This window comes from Rosa chinensis, chromosome 6, assembly GCF_002994745.2.
Source record: "Rosa chinensis cultivar Old Blush chromosome 6, RchiOBHm-V2, whole genome shotgun sequence".
NCBI classification, from domain to species: Eukaryota; Viridiplantae; Streptophyta; class Magnoliopsida; order Rosales; family Rosaceae; genus Rosa; species Rosa chinensis.
Genome location: NC_037093.1, coordinates 56,161,035 through 56,179,867, shown reverse-complemented (window position 1 = coordinate 56,179,867; position 18,833 = coordinate 56,161,035). Strand labels below are relative to the sequence as shown.

Here is an 18,833-nt window from a genome sequence, read left to right as displayed (position 1 = left end):
GAAGATATTTCCGCCATCATTCTTTGATATAATGGAGCATTTACCAATTCATTTAGCTGATGAAGCATTAATTGCTGGTGCTGTAATTTTTTAGTGGATGTATCCTATTGAGAGGTATCTATTGACCTTGAAGGAATATGTGTGGAATTGGGCTTGTCCTGAAGCATCAATGGCTAAAGGTTATTTGATGGAAGAGTGCATGAACTTCTGTACTCAGTATCTCAATGATGTGGAAAGCAAGTTTAATAGACCAGCAAGGAAAAAAAATGATGACGATATAAACAAGGGAAAAGACTTTGTACTTGAGGAAATTACTCGGACACAAACTCATCGATGGATCTTATTCCATACAAAGGTAGTCACACCATTTCTCAAGTATGTCATGTTGCTTATTGTTTTGTTTTTTTTATAATTAATCTGCATATAATCAACAATATATATGACAAGTAAAACATTTCTTAGAAACTAAGAAACTTAGTGGATAGTTTCTGAGTTTCTGGGCAGAAAAGTAATGATGTTCTTGTTACTTTGCAGTGAACATCTTATTAGCATTCGACGACAATTTCCTGCTGCAAATGAACACTATGTTCAGAGAGTTCATAGCATGTATGTTGCTAGCTATAATTAGATATATTTAGTTCATCTTTCGGTGTCTTATAGTGTGCAGTTTTTAACTATTGTTTACCTAAATCAGGTTATCAATTTGCAAAGAACAAGTGATTTATTGTTATCAGAATAAGTTATTGCTTTGTCTAATTCTCCTAGTCCATCAGCAAAGAGATTGACTTCTTACAATGCGAATGAGTTTTTCTTTCTAGTGAAAAGTCTTGATAATCATCGCTCAACACAGAATAGTGGTGTAACTTTACAAGCAGAAAAGAATCTTTCTATTGACTCTTCACCATACTATGAGAGATTGACAGATATTATCAAAATCTGTTATGGTATTGATATCAAATATGTTTTGTTTAAGTGTGTGATTGGGTTAATCCTGCTATAGGTATAAAGTTAGACCATTTTAACTTTCCTTTAGTTAACTTTAAGCGTTTGTTGTACAAAAATGATTGCATAGGGGATGAACCCTTCATATTGGCATCTCCAGCTCATCAAGTTTGGTATGCTCTAGATCCTTCAGGGCAAGAATGGCTGAATGTTGTTCACATGCCTTCAAGAGACTCATCCCTTGTGCAGACTAACAATACTGAAGAAGCTGGTATTTCAAGCTAGTCAATGGATGTTGAAATGGATGATTGAGACCGTAGCTTGTAATATAGTAGATGTAGGTTAAGATGGCACTTATAGGTACAGATTTTTGTGTGCATAGGTCTTTTTTGTTTGCTGGAACTTGGTCTTCGTGTATGGAATATATGATATTAATTACGGTCTTTTTTGGACAATGGAATATGATTCTGTCATTTCAATTTATAATAAACTGTGGTATTTCTATCATATAAAACTTGTTGGTTATTTCAATTAGAAACATTTTGTTCTCATATAATTGTAAATGTCCTTTTTCAGTTAACCATGAAGAAAAGGAAGATTGGTCGATCGCGCACCATGTCTGAATATTTGAGTTCCAGCAGCTTTCAATCTTCAAGCAACAACATTTCCTCATCACAACAGCCATCACAGTCTTCAAGATTTCCACCACCATCTCATCCCCTGCCACCTCCTCCTCCACCTCCTCCACCACCACCACCCCTGCACTACCATCTCCACCAGCAGGTACATCAATATCTAATATATTTGTAATGTAGTATCTTTTTTGTTTTAAAGTTACAATTTGATATTTTTAAAACTTGGTTAGAGATGGAAGTACAAGCTACTGCTGAAAGTTCTAGAGGTCAAAATAAGGGTATCTCATAATGGAATACTGGAGTTAAAGTCGAAATCAAGTTTGATTCTCCCCTCCAACCTGTGGGAGATAGGGCTACCCAATTAAAGTCGCAGTTAGGACAAATTGTAAGGGATGGGCAAAGAATTCCCCTTACAATAATTGATTGGAAGTCTGTTGGAGCTGAAGTGAAAGATGGAATATGGAAAGAAGTTAAGGTACATATGTCATTTATATTTGTTGGTAAACACTAGAATGAAAGAAAAAAAAACTTGATTCCATGTATTTGCAATTAGTTTTTGGTTCTGATTTGTTTTAAAAATATGAAGCATAAGTACTAGTTTCAAGCATAGACTAATCCTAACCTATCAATGTTTCCTAGGATAATTTGCTGAAAGTTCCAGAAGAATATAAAACTGTATGTTTGAGATGTTGCAATAATCTGTGGAAGGATCATAAAAGCAAAACGAAACTCAACTTCTTTGAGAAAAACAAAGAAGATCCAGATATTCTTTCAAAAGTTCCTGCCAATATTGTGACAGAGCAATGGAGTGAGCAAGTTGCCTATTGGAGTAGTGAGGAAGCTAAGGTATTAGTGGCACAATATTTATAAATAGATTATTGAATACCAGAATCACTACCATTTAACCTTGAGATTGATGTTGCAGATGATAGCAAGAAGAAATTCTATCAATAGGGAGCTTCGTGGACCAGTTCATACTACTGGTCGAAAACACTTTGCTCAATTACGATTTGAGGTATTCCACTTCATTATACATTTATGTGTTTCTTCGGTAGGAGATGAGTTTTTTTTTTTTTCCATTTGATCTATAAATTTGGTTCTTGTATTGAAATTTGAAAATATGGAAATTTGGACTGGAATATAGATTCAGTTTGCTATTATTTTATATTTGATAGATAAAGCAAAATGGAGAAGAAACTGATAAGATGAATGTGTGGAAAAAAGCACGAGACCAGTCAAAACCAGAAGTAGTCGAAGTCATTGTAAGTTTTATTTTTAGTATATTATATGATAATGTTTCAGTTTCTAATTTATATGTTCTTTTCAAGCTGGTAATTCTATACTTGAATGTAGGAAGAATATGAAAAACGACTTTTATTAGAACCTGAGGACCAAATGAACCTTCAGGCTATCAAAGACCGTATATTTCATGAATTGATTGGAGAGGATGGCCATGGATATTGTCGCACCTATGGATCTGGCTTGCCTAGAAGATTTGTCTACCCACATGCACCAAATTCCTCTAAAACCCACTACTAGAATTATGCTCAAAGACATCACGACAATTACATCGGTGAGAAATACACGCGATGTAAAACAATGTCATTAGCATCGATTCCTCAAAAACCGATTTCTATGCATATAACTAACATCGTTTTTTACTGTTGACCGATGTCTATATTTTGAATAAAAAAATTTCAAAAACGCGGAAAAATTAAGTTAAAAAATTTCAGGAACGGGGGAACAAAATTTTCATTCCCCACACTTATTATTTTTCCACTACTTTCACACAATTGAAAACTGGCGACCCATTTTCTCTCTTGCTATTCCCCAAACCCTAGCCCTCTCCTCCTTCCTCTCCCACTCTCTTTCCACAGCCACCACCGCTTCCCTCTCCTCCGCTCACTCCCGCTACCATCTCTCTCTCTCATTAACCGCCTCCACCTCTTGCCGGCGCCATCACCTCCCCGAGCAAGCTCTCTCTCTCTCTGGGATCTCGGAAGACTGAAAGAAGGCAAAGAACCCTTTTCTCAATCTCACTCTCGAATGGGGGAAATCAATTGCTTCTGTGAACCAAGACAACATCCCAGGGGTGACCGGCTACCACTCCTTGTCCTAAGACGACTAGGGTTTGGGAAATCCTAATCAAGCAAAACTTCTGAAACGTTTCTGGCAGGAAAGATTTTCCTAGAGAGATCGATCATCTCTGAAGCAGAATTTCGCTGCCTTTAATTTGTTTGGAAACGATAGGCAGAGGAAAGTACAAGAACAAGCCCACTGGTCAGCGCCAGTTCTCCAGTCGCGAAGATCCTTGTAAGCCCCCGTTTCTCTCCTCCTTTGTTTCATTCCAAAGAAAACAGCTTGATTCGTGTTTATTTCGTTCTCAGAACATGAATAATGATTTCAGTTCTCAGAACATGATAATGATTTCAATTCTAGTAATGGTGTATTACTATTCAGATTTGGGTTGGAACTTGAGGAATGATTATTGATTATGAAAGACCAGAATTTAACAAGTCATTGCAAGGTCACCCTTTTCTTGTCTTAAGATTTTAGCTATGTTTGATGTCAATTGCAAGTTCAAGCAGCTGCCAACTCATATTTATTTTTAAGTATTGGCTGAATAATCTAGGAAAGAATTATAGTTTTATTTTTACTTTCTCAATATGATCCCATGTAATGGAAACTTAAACACTAGTCGACATTCCGGAATTTCATTGTTGGTTTTCATTGTTTTGGGGATATTTACTTGGCTCTAGATGAGATTTCAATAGATTGTACCAATGAGTGTTGCTTCTTAATATGAACTCCCTGTAAGTTTTGATTGATTTGGGGATGTTCTATTGTTCTTGAGATGGATAGGAGTGAAGGTTAGGCATGACACTGCCTTTGTGTCTTACTAAATGGTCTAATTCTGTTTCTTTGCTAAAACAAATTAATGACTTCCTTTTCATATGTGTAAAAGATAGAGGGAAGGGAAATAAATATGAAACTAGATGCCCTTATATTTATATTACAATTTCCAGTTTATTTTCGAAAATCATGATATCAACTGATTTGAACTTGGGAATTGTTGTGACATGTTTTCGTGCTCTTGCCAACATGCTCTATCTGCTTCATATTTTCATCAAGTTGAGGACAACTTATATATCACCAAAAACTAGAGTTTTTGGGAGGGGTGAACTTGTTATGGATCCCAAAAAGATTGCTAGAAGGTATCTGAGATCAGATTTCTTCGTAGATCTTATAGCTACACTGCCTCTCCCTCAGGTATGCCATCATCATCATCATAAACATACTTTTGCTCAATTAGTATACTGGTCTAGAGTGATTCATCTACAATGTACTATTCATTGGCATTTTGATTTGTGAATTTGGCTTACTGAACATGATTAGATAAGTTTAGTCAAATTAAGTCATACAAGTGTATGCTAGCCCTTTCTGTTTAATAAGAAACTGTAGGATATTTTTAGTGCCATTTGGACTTTACTGCACTATTGACTAGTATTTTTTCTGCATATTTTTTTTTCAGTTTCACAATTGTAGAAATGTCACTACTTTTATTCTGTTTGGCAGATTGTCATATGGTTCATCATACCTGCAGTTAAAAGCTCCAGTTCTGGCCATACCCATAATGCCCCTGTACTGATTGTTTTGCTCCAATATGTTCCTAGATTGTATCTCATTTTCCCACTAAGTTCTCAGATCATCAAAGCCACTGGTGTGGTCACAAAGACAGCTTGGGCCGGGGCTGCGTATAATCTCATACTCTACAGTCTACATGTTAGCTAGTCATGTATGTAGTTTCCTTTATTTAACATTAATTCAATTTTACCACCCTTCAAGAGTCAACAACATTGATTCTGTTCCTGTTCTTGTCGGTCTTAGGTGCTTCATGGTACCTATTATCAATCAAACGGTATGCAACTTGCTGGAAGTCTCAATGCAGAAAAGAAGTTGACCCCATCAAGTGTTTTCTCAGCTACTTGGATTGTGGTTCTTTGAACAATGATGGACGCCTGCAGTGGATAAACAGTACTCATGTGTTTAGTAACTGCAACCCAGAGAACTCCATTGGTTTCAATTATGTCATATTTGAGAATGCACTGACCAACAATGTAGTCTCCTCCTCGTTTCTAGAGAAGTACATGTATTGTCTTTGGTGGGGATTACAGAACTTGAGGTATGACCGTATGACCAAGACTATGCTTCACTGTAACGGGCATATGCATGTATTTGCAATTTAATCAATATTAATGAATGTCTTGTTCTGTTTATGTTTTTCTCATACAATCTGTTTCAATCTATCTCAGCTCCTATGGTCAGACTTTGACTACAAGCACATATATCAGTGAAACTTCTTTTGCTATACTCATTTCTATTTTGGGTCTGGTTCTGTTTGCACACTTAATTGGAAATATGCAAGTATGTTACCTTGTTTATGATCAATTTAAGAAACTAAAGTTTCCAGAGCCAGTGACCTGTTTCTGTAAAACTGTAATTTTCTGTTAATAATTTGAAGTTATTTTCTTCTGATAATTTGTAGTGGACTTGTTAAAGAGTATTTGAGACTTGGAATCTCCTAAAAAAGATTTGTCTATAATTAGTTATGATTTTTCAAAGTTACAGGTCTGTTGCAGGAATTTCTGAAAACAGTATCACTGTCATGTTCTTTCTGTTTCTTTTAGTATCTTTTTATGTACAATCTTGCTTCGAGAAACCAGTACTTTAGAAGCAGGCATTCCCACCTTTCATATGAAACCAGCCTGCCTCCATTTGGAGTTCGTATGAAAGATTTATATCACGACAAATTTGGCTTTGTGCATGAGCATTTCTGCTGCACAGTTTTACTTTACAAATCAGATCTCAAATAACCATTTCTAGATGTTCAATGTGTGCTATAATCCAGTATTTCTATTGTATGATAAAGCAATTAGTTTGTTTTTATTTGGGGGGCTACAAGGTGATATCATTGTTGCAACCTTGGACCTTAAAAATGATGGGGTTCCTTGAAATGGAAACTACTTGGGAATTTTAAAAATGTATATAGCTGCTTGTTCTATCATATTTTGGAGTGCTTTTACATTCTTCTTGTCTAATAATGTACATAAATATGATATTTATTGGTTCAGATCCGCCTTTTTTTGGCTATCAGTTAAGACATAGGAGAGGAAAATCAGAAACTACTCGTGCTCAGTACATAAACAAAAAGGATGTGAGGTTTGTCTATGTTTTTCTACCTAGCCTCCTGCAATGCTAGGCCTAGAAGTAGCACCAGTTTGGTTCTTAATGGAATTTCCTGGGGCACATTGTTTCATGTAGGCTGACAATAAGCACTTGGAATGTTGCTGGAAGAGTTCCGGATGAAAACCTAATTGATATTGATGATTGGATTTCTTCAGAAGAGCCATCAGACATCTACATTTTCGGGTCAGTACTTTCTATCTTCCTTTTCATAATCAACCTAGGCACATACTTTCAGTACTTTCTATCCCAGAAAGGTATAGTTAAGTTAACCAATAGATTGTGTTATGGATGCTAGGATAGGAATGTCTGGTAAGGTCAATGTCTTTTTGTCTTTCCCTTTTCCTTTCCTTTCTTTCCTTCTGTTTTTCTTGTTATAGCTAATTGTTCATTATATTTTATTTGCAGGTGAAAACAGAAGAACAAATGGGATATAAGTATGGCGAGGCTTGCTTTCGTTTATGTTTCTAGTATTATGTACCATTTAGACTTAAATTTTTGTTTTATTTCGACATGTTATGCATAGAAATACTTGGGATGTTGTTATGTACTTTGAGCATCAATATTAATCAAAATTTATTTACTTACGATATGTATTCTCATTAGATTTCCTAGCAATAGTTACAAGTCAATTTATAACTATAAAAATGAAGTCATATAAGAACTAATACATCAGTTCTAAAAGAAAAAATTGATGTCCCATTAGCCAGTGGATAACAAAATATTAAGTAAGAAACGATGTAACACAACCTAATAAACATCGACTTATTAAGTAAGAAACGATGTAAAACAACGCAATGGACATCGACTTATTAAGTAAGAAACGATGTAAAACAACGCAATGGACATCGATTTATTAAATGAAAAACGATGTCTAGTATAAGTATAAACATCAGTGTCAACCTCAAAAACTGATGTTTTATATAAACTTGGACATCACTTCGTAAAAGAAAACGATGTTTAACATAATAATGAACATCGGTTAAGTAATACAAAAGAATGTAGATTCAATCTTAAATAGTGTGATATATGGCAAGTACCCGTAAAGCTTATAAAAAGCAGGCAATTTTCAAAAATACCGATGTGTAAGAATATATTACACATCGTTTCTAGAATGAGTAACGATGTTAAAATGAATACTAGTGCTATTGGACCTATATTTCGTTAAGCATTAAATGCATAAATATGAAGGTTTAACAATATCTAAAAACACTAATTTGTGATCATAATAGCAGTTTAACATCGATTATAGAATCTAATCCGATGTTTATTGTAGTATAGGACATCGGTTTTTAACCGATGTCTATTTTTTGGCGATCTTTTACATCACCCACTAACACATGTGTACAAATTTTTTTTTACATCGGTTTCTGGCCGATATATATGAGAAAAATTCTAGTAGTGACCACTGATGATCTAATACAGAAAGTAACTGAATCTGTGGCAAAAAAGTTTCAGGATCAGCTTAATATGCTAGAAGCTCGAATTGAATTTTTGGAGAACAAAGAGAGGAGAGGCACAGATCAAAATGTACAGGTTTGTCATCACAAGAATAATTGTTTGAATATTTAGCTCTTATTTGATGTGCACAATTTATTAGATGGTATTGATGAGATAATACAGCAAGTCAAGAAATATGAAGTAATGCGGAGACATTGAGATTTCAGTTTGTTTTGACAAGAAATATTTAGTTGGCGACAAGATATATTTAGCTTTGACAAGAATTGTTTATTTTAATATGCTTCCCTATATGATCATATGTTGGTTTTGTATAAAGGTCTCTAAAAGGTCTTTTTAGTGGGATGTTTTTCCTTGTTTAAGTATGTCACTTTTGTTAGTTTTATATGTGTATAGTAGGCAGGTGGATCATAATGTTCTATTATGATCATATATGTCCTCAGTCCTACAATTGTTTCAAGTGTCCTCAGTCCTACAATTGTTCTATTATTTGATATGTTTCCCCTTTGCTGTTATTTTATCAATTATGAATATACATACTAGTATCAACTTGTAAAAGAAACACTAGCTTTGATGATACTTGGTTTGAAATTTCCTCTCATACTGCCATTCTCTTTGTAATATGATTATAAAAAATGATGCAACCTGCGATATTAATTATTAGAATTGGGTTATGGTGTGACATTGAAAAAGGGTGATATGCAAAGCCATACATGATATATCTTTTTTTTTTTTTTTGATGTCTTAGGTTCCAGATGCAACTAGTGACCATGAAATTCGGAGGGAGTCTGTAGGAGAAGAAGGGAATCTAGATTCAAGCAGTGATAGAGGAATGGACTGAGTTTCAATATGTTATTGCATATTTTTGTTAAGTGTTACTCTTGGTTGTCTTCATTAGGTACTTGGTTTTGGGCATAACTTAATTTGTACTTCTTCTAATTACCTATACTGACAGTGCAACAACTTAATTACATTGCACTGAAATAGATGAGTTAATGAACAATATATGTGTTGTGTATTGATATTTTTATCTCATTTTTGGATATTGCAAAAATACAGGTTTTGTTAAAAAAAAAATGTTGGTTGGCTACTAGCATCGGTACGGTGAATTGCTGTAGCCAAGAATATATTTCTATATAACACCACACCGAAGCTACGGCAACGAGACTGTAGCAAAATTTGCTATTGAAAAATTGGCGGGAAGCAAATTAGTTTGGTAGCAAAAAAAATTTGGCGGGAAACAAATTTTGGCGGAAAGTAATATAATTATCTTAATATTAATTATGTTGCGACGGAAATTTGCCGTAGTATATTTTGTAATGGCGACGGCATTAGGGGTAGCATGAAACCATCGCGCAAAGTAAGCGTCGCAAATCTCTTTGCCGTCGCAAAAGTGGTATGCGAAGGCATTTTGCCGTGGCTAAAGATATTGATGACGCCACCAACGGCGTCAGAAGCTTTGCCGTCGCAAATGCTTTTTTGCTATGGCAAAATAGCTTTTCGCAACGGGAGAGCGCCGTGGCTATTGCAATTTTTTTTTTTTGTAGTGTATTTTAACCTTTAGATGGTCAAGTTTACTTGAAATTTTTATGATAAAGTGGTTGAATTTATATTGATTATATTATGAGCTTCAACTTGTTTTGTACAATATGGCCAAATGAAAATATTATTCCTAAAGAAGCGCACCGGCGGAAATAGAAGTAACCGACCAATCTGACAACATGTTGTGCGAAAATCACACAATCAATAAATGAGATAAATGAAATGATAATGTTAATTACGGAACACTAAGAAATGTAATATAAACCGGATTTCAAAAGAAATGATCTTCCAAGTATGAACTTTAAAGTATATATATATGGCCATGATAATAACCGATGTTGGTTGGTACTGAGAAATGCCCAAACATCCCCCAACTAAAGGTGATCTACCCTGGTTTCTATCTGCCCTATCCAAGTCATGTTTGAACCAACTGAGCACTTAAAGTGTAACAAAAGAAAAAGAGTGAGCAAAAGTCAGATGACTCGACGATGGACTACTTCCAGGGAAAATTCTACAATGTGTTAACGTATGACATGCATACAATTGTCTTAAAAGTGGTAGAATGAGTCCTCAAAATAGTAATATTAGTCCTCAAAGTAGTAACACGAGTCCTTAAAGTGATAAATTTTCTTAGTTACCACATGAGTCATTAAAATAGTAATATTAGTCCTCAAAGTGGTAACATGAGTCCTTAAAGTGGTAAATTTTCTTAGTTTACCATATGAGTATTGAAAATAGTAATATTAGTCCTCAAAGTGATAACATGAGTCCTTAAAGGGGTAAAAATAGTTGATGTATGATAATTGTTAACATACCATAGCTTTACCCCTACTTCCAGATGCCTAGACAATTAAAGAACATGGATTCAATTATTCTAAAAAAAAAAGAACATGGATTCAATTGACAGCAACAGCCAACCCAACAAGGTCAAGTTGAGGCCATACAAGTTCCACACAGAAATAATGCATGTCTTGTTAAATTTAATTACCAATAATTAACCTAGCTAGAGTTTTGCATTGCCCGTGATCGAGGCCACTTTGCCTTTCTGGAATTCTAGTTCATCCATGCTGATCTAAGAATTTCAAATACAGAGAACAGATTATTATCGCCGCGTCTGCACTTCCAATAGAGAATCGATCATGTTAGCTTAGGGGCTAGGTCTATTCTTCATGTCTCTCAATATTTGATAACAAACATTTTCTTTTGTCCATCACTTTTCAAAGGGCTCCTTCTATTGTGTTGCTTGGAGGGTAATGATCAGCATGATCCATCAATCTACAGGCTCCATCTTGATGAGAAATAGTGCTTTTCTTTTCGCTTTTTCGGCCCCTTTTTGTCTTGAAGCAATTGCTAGAGAACTTTATATGTATAGGGTTTTAACGGCCGGCTTTCATTAGAATATGGACGCCTAAGTGGAGAGAGTATATAGAATAACCTGCATATATATATATATATATATTATCACAAGGTCGATCAACTAATGCCTTTAGAATTATGACATGTAATTACCTCTTATTACATAAAACATATTCAGATTACGAAAGTTTAAGGTTTTCTAGCTTAGAGTTCAATTGTTATATTAATATATATATTTTTTATCTTATTATTATATAATTATATTTGAATGAAATGATCTATCACGCTTTGATTGAATATGGATTCATTTACTCTGGGTGTGAGCCACACACACTTTACTCCAAATGCAATTTTCTGTTCGCTCCTTGAGCACCCCGTTTTCTCCGTTGCAAACCATCGTTTCACTCCCTAATAATTACTCTCAAACAAAGATTAATTTTTATCACTTTTTGGATTCATCTATATTCATAATTTAGTTAAGCTAATTCTTCTACAGAAAAGCTGCCAATTTTTGTCATAAATAATTGAGCCACATGCTTCTGAACTGCTTGGCCGTAGGTGAAGAAATGGTTACCCGATTACACAAACAACACTAGACACAGGACAGAAGCCATGATGATTGCTGCTGTGAAGAAAGAAGGATATCCAATCCAAAATAGATGTGGATAATGTGATGAAAGATCAATATGTAATGTACCCGGCCAAGAGTACATATGGCACTCATGATTTCATATTGTTTGGCTCCAAAACCAGTCTGGGTGCAAACACATATTGCATGTTATGGTCGATCGATCTCTTGTTGATTGTGGTGTAGTGAATATCATAGGAAGAATACTCCAAGCACGTGTTAATGGAAGGCACCATAATTTGAGTGGATGCTAGGCCTGGAATATCAAGGTCGAGTACAAGCTTACTTTCTTGTGCGTCATCAACAACTTTCCTTTGTCTGCAAAAATATTTGAGTTTTAGTAGGCACACCATGTCTTGCTATAAATTTCATTGCAGGGTTGGAGCTAGCAAAGCATTGCATATCGACAGCGTGTCAATTTAGCACCAGCTTCAAAAAGGAAAAGAAATATCAATAACAGATGCTGTAGTCACCAACCATGATATATGTACTTGATTAATTGTACATAATTTGTTAAAGATGCTGACTATGACACCTGTAGGTCACCAGTTTGGATAAGGATATTTTCTGAAATCAGTTGGTACTCTCTTTTGTTATCTTACTATATGTTGTTACCGAAGGCATTTGAGATTAAGAGCTGTCTAACATAATACAACAAAAGCTTAAAAAGCAGATAAACTTCTTTACGTTCAGGTTAGGGTTTGAATTGTACATGAGAGAATTTGCTAACTTAATGTACATGCTTAGCCTTTTGTACAAGTACGGTACTCGGAAGTTTTCTTAAGCATCTTTAATATATTATCTCATTGAGTGGTTGAGATTAATGTGCCTTGTTTTTATCAGTAGAAAAGGCTGAAAGCCATATTAATCAAATCCCATCATAAAAGTTCAGCTGCAATTCCTTGTAATCCAATTCAATATACTTTAACTGTGTACTCAGGAATATCTTTAGCTTAATGGGGGTTTTTCAATGACCTCACGTACCTTTGGATTCTAGCCAGCTTGAATTGCTATGCGATTGAGAATGCCGTGGAGTAGGGTTAGGGCTTTCATTTGCTTGTGTTTTACGCGTCACATTCTGTTATGAGAGATGGAGGGGAACAGATACTATGAAGAAAGTTGTTGATCAGGGCTTTTCTCACATTTTCATTGACACAAACCAAGAGCAAAAAGAAATCCTAGATCTAACATGCGGACAATCCATGATGTAGAACCAGATACTTGTGATCTCATTGTTGTCCATAAAATCGATGAGTGCTATAAATTGTGCATCACATTGTTCTGCTATCGATCATGGAAGCAAATGTAAATGCATGATGATGGTGCTAGTTATTAATCAACACCAAATCCTATCAATTAAGGAGTAGTCTAATTTCCATATACGCATTCCATCTTCCATTGCCTTTTCCAATAGTTAATGATGAATCTTGGAACCAGGTTTAAATCGGTGTTAACCGGCTATCTCTCTAACTTTGTGGCACGGCCACAAGTTGAATGAATTTGAAATTTAAAGCTGTTATGATGGTGATGGTGTTTGTTGGTGGTTCTGCTTTCAAACTACAAATTAGAAAATTCATATTGTAATTCATTATACATTGTTTAGGAGTAGTACGGCATACATAAAATTTAAAGCATGAAGTGAAATTGTAAAAGTTGTGTGCTCATTACGTGATCTAACATGTACTAATTTAACTTATTTAAACATAAATGTTGATGGAACAATTTTATGGGTTGAAAAATGTCTTTTAACTCTAAAATTATTTCATCAACATTTAAAATAATAAAAGTCATTAAAAAACCTTCTTAGCATATTATATTACGTAATAAGCACACAACTTTTACCTCAAATGAGAGAATCTTATCTTCTTCAACTAATTAAGAATCTCCTCGTTAGAAATCAATTATACATTAAGTCAAAAGAGATGAGGTACTACTGCATGGGGATTTTCAATTAATAAATATGTAGTCCAAATATGAATTACTTTGTGTTTCAAACTAGAAAGATGCGCTTGTTTCAACTTTATAATTGTTTATACTTTCTGCATTATGATTTGTGCAGGGGGGCTTCATCAACTTTAAGTGGCGTCAGCACCCACTTTTCCCAATTAGGTTGCAGTAATGTGGAAAACAAAAAGAGTTGAAAGGAAAACCACCTTTGGCTTTGGAATAACTTTTCACAGGCAAACTCATTATATATAGACCTATTGCTTGGTCTGCGATATTATTTAGCATTAGCAAATAGCAAGAAGAATTGAATTTGCATGTCCTCTAGTTCTTTCTTCTGTCCGGATTATTGTTCATTGACAATTAATATGGATGGGAAGAAGCTCGAGTACAAAGGTGAGGAGGCATTGAAGGAGATTGAGAGGCTCACTTCCAAGGCTGATAAAGTCCAGCTAGACATTTTGAAAGAGATCTTAACCAGAAATGTGGAAACTGAGTATCTGAGCAAGTACATGAGGGGATCGAGAGAGGTGTCAGACTTCAAGCAGTGTGTCCCTGTCATTACTTATAATGGTATTCAACCTTATATCCAGAGAATTGCTAATGGTGAAGACTCTTCTCTCATAACCGGTCACCCAATTACTGAAATGCTATGCAGGTATACATCTCTATCATCCTCAAGCTGGCTTATTGTACTAGTTGAAATTTTCTGATTAACCTTTATGAATGAATGCATGACACACTTTGCTTATGGCATTTGCAGCTCAGGAACTTCAGGGAGAGAGCCTAAGATAACGCCGACAATCGCAGAAGATCTCGATCGTAGAACCTTTCTCTACAATCTCATTATGCCAATTATCAACCAGTTAATTACTACTTAATCTCTCTCTCAATTATCAAAAAGCTAATTGAACTTATTTAAACGATTAGAGTTTTTTTTTTTTTTTTTTAAAGTCGTATAAAACCAGAGCAGTTGATGCTCTGCATTTTAGCATATATGATTTGAATCATTTGATGAAGAGACATCATATCGTCTTCAAGTGTATGCTAAAAATAAGAACCCACTAAGGATACTATAAATCTTGCGGATAGAACAGTCATTTTGATGCGCAAGCCACTAAATCAAAGAATAAAGTATTCTAGTCAAATCATAACTTTATTTGTTAATTATTATTTGTCTTTGTCACATGAACGAAACCCTAGTTTTATGCTTGATTAGTTAAATTTGATTCCACTTATGTCCTTGTGTTTTGAATTCCAGATATGTCCCTGATCTGGACAAGGGCAAGGCCATGTTCCTCTACTTCGTCAAGGCAGAGATGTCGACGCCGTGCGGCTTACCGGCACGGACGGTGCTCACCAGCTACTACAAGAGCAACCACTTCAAGTGCCGAGGCGAAGACCCTTTCAACAACTGCACCAGCCCTGACCAGGCCATTTTATGCAACGACAGCAACCAAAGCATGTATTGCCAGCTCCTCTCCGGCCTACTCCACCGCCACCAAGTCCTGAGGCTCGGGGCCGTTTTCGCCTCTGCTTTTCTTCGAGCCATTTCGTTCCTCGAACGAAACTGGGTCAGTTTCTGCAATGACATACGTACCGGGAAGTTGGATCCCCTAATCACAGACCCTGATTGCCGCACATCAATGGCTAAAATTCTCTCCTCCCCTGATCCTGATCTGGCTGACGAGATCAGCAGCATCTGTAGCCTTCATTCGTGGAAGGGAATTGTGTGCCAGCTCTGGCCTAAGGCCAAGTACATTGAGGCCGTCGTCACGGGGTCCATGGCGCAGTACATACCGGCTTTGGAGTATTACAGTGATGGGAAGCTTCCATTAGTCTGCACCATGTACGCATCTTCAGAGTGTTACTTCGGTGTGAACTTGAAACCCTTGTGTGATCCTGCTGACGTAGCGTTCACCCTGATGCCCAATATGGGGTATTTTGAGTTTATACCGTTGGGAGGAGGAGAGAATGGGACAAGGGTGATGGACATTGATGAGGATGAGGATGTCATTAGTGATAAGCTTGTGGACTTGGTGCATGTGAAGCTTGGCTTTTACTATGAATTGGTGGTCACAACCTTTGCTGGTAAAAATATCTTTGCCCCAATTTTGTTATATTTGTCATAAAATCGTTTTATTTCATTTGTCTCTAAAACTAAATCATTTGCAAGGCGCGGATTAATCTAAAACAATATAATTTAAAAAAAAGTAATATTATATATCAACATAGAACACAAGCAGAGAATATTCTGTCATTTCTTTTACATAAATAACTCACCACATAGTTTAATTCTTTTGTTTTGTGAATAAATGATGAAATAGGATTATGTCGTTATCGTATTGGTGATGTGCTACAAGTGACTGGATTTCACAATCAAGCCCCTCAATTCAGGTTCATATGTAGGAGGAATGTTGTTCTAAGCATCGACACTGACAAAACTAATGAAGAGGACTTGCACAAGAGCATTACCGTGGCCAAAAAATTGCTAGAGCCTTTCAATGCTCTTCTTGTGGAATACACGAGCTACGCTGATACGTCGTGCGTGCCTGGCCACTATGTATTGTATTGGGAGATTGCACACCACCATGGATCGCTGTCACCAACGGTGGACTTGATCAACAGTGTGGCCACGCCACTTGATGATAAGGTGCTCCAAGAATGTTGCATTGCAGTTGAGGAGGAGCTTGATTACATATACCGTCGATGCCGCTCACACGACAAGTCGGTGGGGCCGCTCGAGATACGTGTGGTGGAGCCTGGCACGTTTGAGGCTTTGATGGACTACTTCATTAGCCAAGGGGGTTCCATCAATCAGTATAAGACGCCGAGGGGTATCAAGTCTAAGAAGGCATTGAAGCTGCTTGATTCCAATGTCAAGGCCTGTTTCTTTAGTCCAAGAGATCCTCACTGGATTCCTTAGTAACTAGAATAATGTACGTGCTAATGACCCTAAAAATTAGGACTACTCATCCTTTTGTTAATCATCATCTTCCTAGTACGTACGTAGTCGCTGGATAACAAAGGGAATGCACTGATGAGTACGCTGTACGTAGCTACTGCTCTAATGGGGCAATATAAACTTTTGGTTTAGCTAATTAAATAAATAAGATCGTTTCTTGATTAAAAACAAGTTTCTCTTTTCTTTTGCATTATTCAATCCACATAACCAAAAACTTAATTTGCAGAATGATGCGCAAAGGTAATTGTCTTAAGTACTATATTAGAATCTCTTAAGTACACAAAGAAGGTCGACACAGAGAGAGAATTGTACGGACAAATTATAGTGGATCCCATTCAAGCCTTTGAGGTCGATCATGCATGTATATTCTCATGTGTCCCACATGTTTGAAATTTGAGGCAGCTCATACCGTCATGCATGATGCAGCTATATAATCTCTCTCATAAAAGTGGAGGATATGTCTGACACCATGTTTCAAGCGGGCAGCAAAATGCGCATGCAATTACAATGAGCTCTTTTACTGGATTTGGTGAATTGGTGATTGGAGGAATATTATGTGGAGGATCGATCTATCTCGGCTCTGTGGTTCGCTTTTGCTCTAAAACTTTGGCTTTTTATGTACAAGACACCACCATCGAAAGACTGCTGAGTCACCATGCACTAGCTATATAAGCTAGCTAGCTAGCTACTTTGAAATGAAGTGGTGGGAAATCAAAAGGTATGTGTGAAAGCAACTTTTTAACTGCTCAAACAGATAATGTACGAGTTAATTCCCTGCACAAGATTCATGATCTCCAGCAACTAAATGACTAAATCATTAGATGCAGATTAACTGAATTATGTGATTTAGCATCGAGTTCTGGGCGAAACAAGAAATTTATACATATTAGAAACAAATTTAATTTGGTGCCATAGGTAACAGCAACACTCATCTCGGCAGCATGCATCATGAATCTTGAGAACTAAACACAATTGCCCCACATCGAAGAATTGATGTTTATCATGGGAAGTATATATTAACTGGACATTTTTCTCAAATTGAACCAACACTTTTGAATATAAGACCATACGTTTGTTATCACTCAAGGTAGTGAAGTGCAGATATATGGGTGCAACGTACAGAAATCCCTTTAGGATTTGTAGGCTTATTTAGGCTGTGTACCCTATCAGAGTCAAAGGTTATGAATGCATATATACCATACTTAAAAAACATCTAAAGATCTTTTACGTGAGGACATCGATCATTACCTATTAAAGAGCATCTCAAACACAAAAGCCAAGCACAATAGCAGAAAATTCTCCTGCGGAGGCAAAAGAACTACTATTATCATTGTTATTTAAGATCGTGGCTTGATACATTTGTAATTAAACTCGAAAATACCATTTGTATCATCAGCCTGGATCATTATTAGTATTTAGCGCCAAGAGTGAGTGGCCTAAACTATTGAGCTGGTGGTACCACTACTACAAAAACTGCATCACACAACGGTGGAAATCTGTTGTGTACGTGATTTGGACCATGTCTGTCATCTATCTCGGTGTTGTGTGATGAACACACTCACATAACAGTGTTTCACCGTTGTGTGAATATCATAGACACAACGCTTCAGTTATAACCGTTGCACAGATTCTACGGATGCCAATGCCAGAAATTGGATTCGGCGCATTCAATTGTTGTTTCGATGGTGATCAGACAACAGAAGTAAGTATGGACCGTTGTTGGTTAACTTCTCACACAACAGAATGACACTCAGACAACGAAAATAATACCATGCTGTCGTTGGTTAACTTATCATACAACAGAAAAATATGGCAACTGTTGTGTGAGTACTAATGAGACAACAAAATTTTATAGGGATCGTTGTGTGATTTAACATTAGACAACTGATACATATTTGTTCTGTTGTGTGAGTATTAATGAGACAACAAAATTTTATAGGTACCGTTGTGTGATTAAAATTGATTTGTTGTGTGATTAACAATATATGCATATTCATACAACATAATGTAATTGACTGTTGTTTGATTATTTTTGGTTCTTTACCTGAAATATTTGCACAAAAATAATGCACAATATAAGATTTAGGCATTGAAATAATCTAATTCAACCATTTAATGT

General features: G+C 36.0%; 2 protein-coding genes across 2 annotated transcripts; both read left to right on the top strand.

The window, feature by feature from the left end:
* Nucleotides 1-6,095: 6,095 nt before the first annotated feature.
* On the top strand, nucleotides 6,096-7,411 carry LOC112169037 (type I inositol polyphosphate 5-phosphatase 2-like). The gene is made up of 3 exons (XM_040509187.1): nucleotides 6,096-6,797; nucleotides 6,900-7,007; nucleotides 7,230-7,411. Exons 1-3 carry the CDS (start codon nucleotides 6,679-6,681, stop codon nucleotides 7,231-7,233), a joined length of 231 nt encoding a protein of 76 aa, XP_040365121.1. The 5' UTR covers nucleotides 6,096-6,678; the 3' UTR covers nucleotides 7,234-7,411.
* Nucleotides 7,412-14,020: 6,609 nt separating this feature from the next.
* Nucleotides 14,021-16,876, top strand: LOC112173329 (putative indole-3-acetic acid-amido synthetase GH3.9). Its single transcript, XM_024310942.2, has 4 exons — nucleotides 14,021-14,407; nucleotides 14,513-14,614; nucleotides 15,011-15,840; nucleotides 16,077-16,876. Exons 1-4 carry the CDS (start codon nucleotides 14,067-14,069, stop codon nucleotides 16,673-16,675), a joined length of 1,872 nt encoding a protein of 623 aa, XP_024166710.1. The 5' UTR covers nucleotides 14,021-14,066; the 3' UTR covers nucleotides 16,676-16,876.
* The last annotated feature ends 1,957 nt before the right edge of the window (nucleotides 16,877-18,833 follow it).

What these genes read in the sequence shown, in the direction of transcription:
- LOC112173329 (XM_024310942.2), top strand. Translation starts at nt 14,067, where the DNA reads ATGTCCTCTAGTTCTTTCTTCTGTCCGGATTATTGTTCATTGACAATT. An exon ending in ATTACTGAAATGCTATGCAG is followed by an intron (nt 14,408 to 14,512) that starts GTATACATCTCT and finishes TGGCATTTGCAG; the next exon opens with CTCAGGAACTTCAGGGAGAG. An exon ending in ATTATGCCAATTATCAACCA is followed by an intron (nt 14,615 to 15,010) that starts GTTAATTACTAC and finishes TTTGAATTCCAG; the next exon opens with ATATGTCCCTGATCTGGACA.
- LOC112169037 (XM_040509187.1), top strand. Translation starts at nt 6,679, where the DNA reads ATGTACATAAATATGATATTTATTGGTTCAGATCCGCCTTTTTTTGGC. An exon ending in ATAAACAAAAAGGATGTGAG is followed by an intron (nt 6,798 to 6,899) that starts GTTTGTCTATGT and finishes TGTTTCATGTAG; the next exon opens with GCTGACAATAAGCACTTGGA.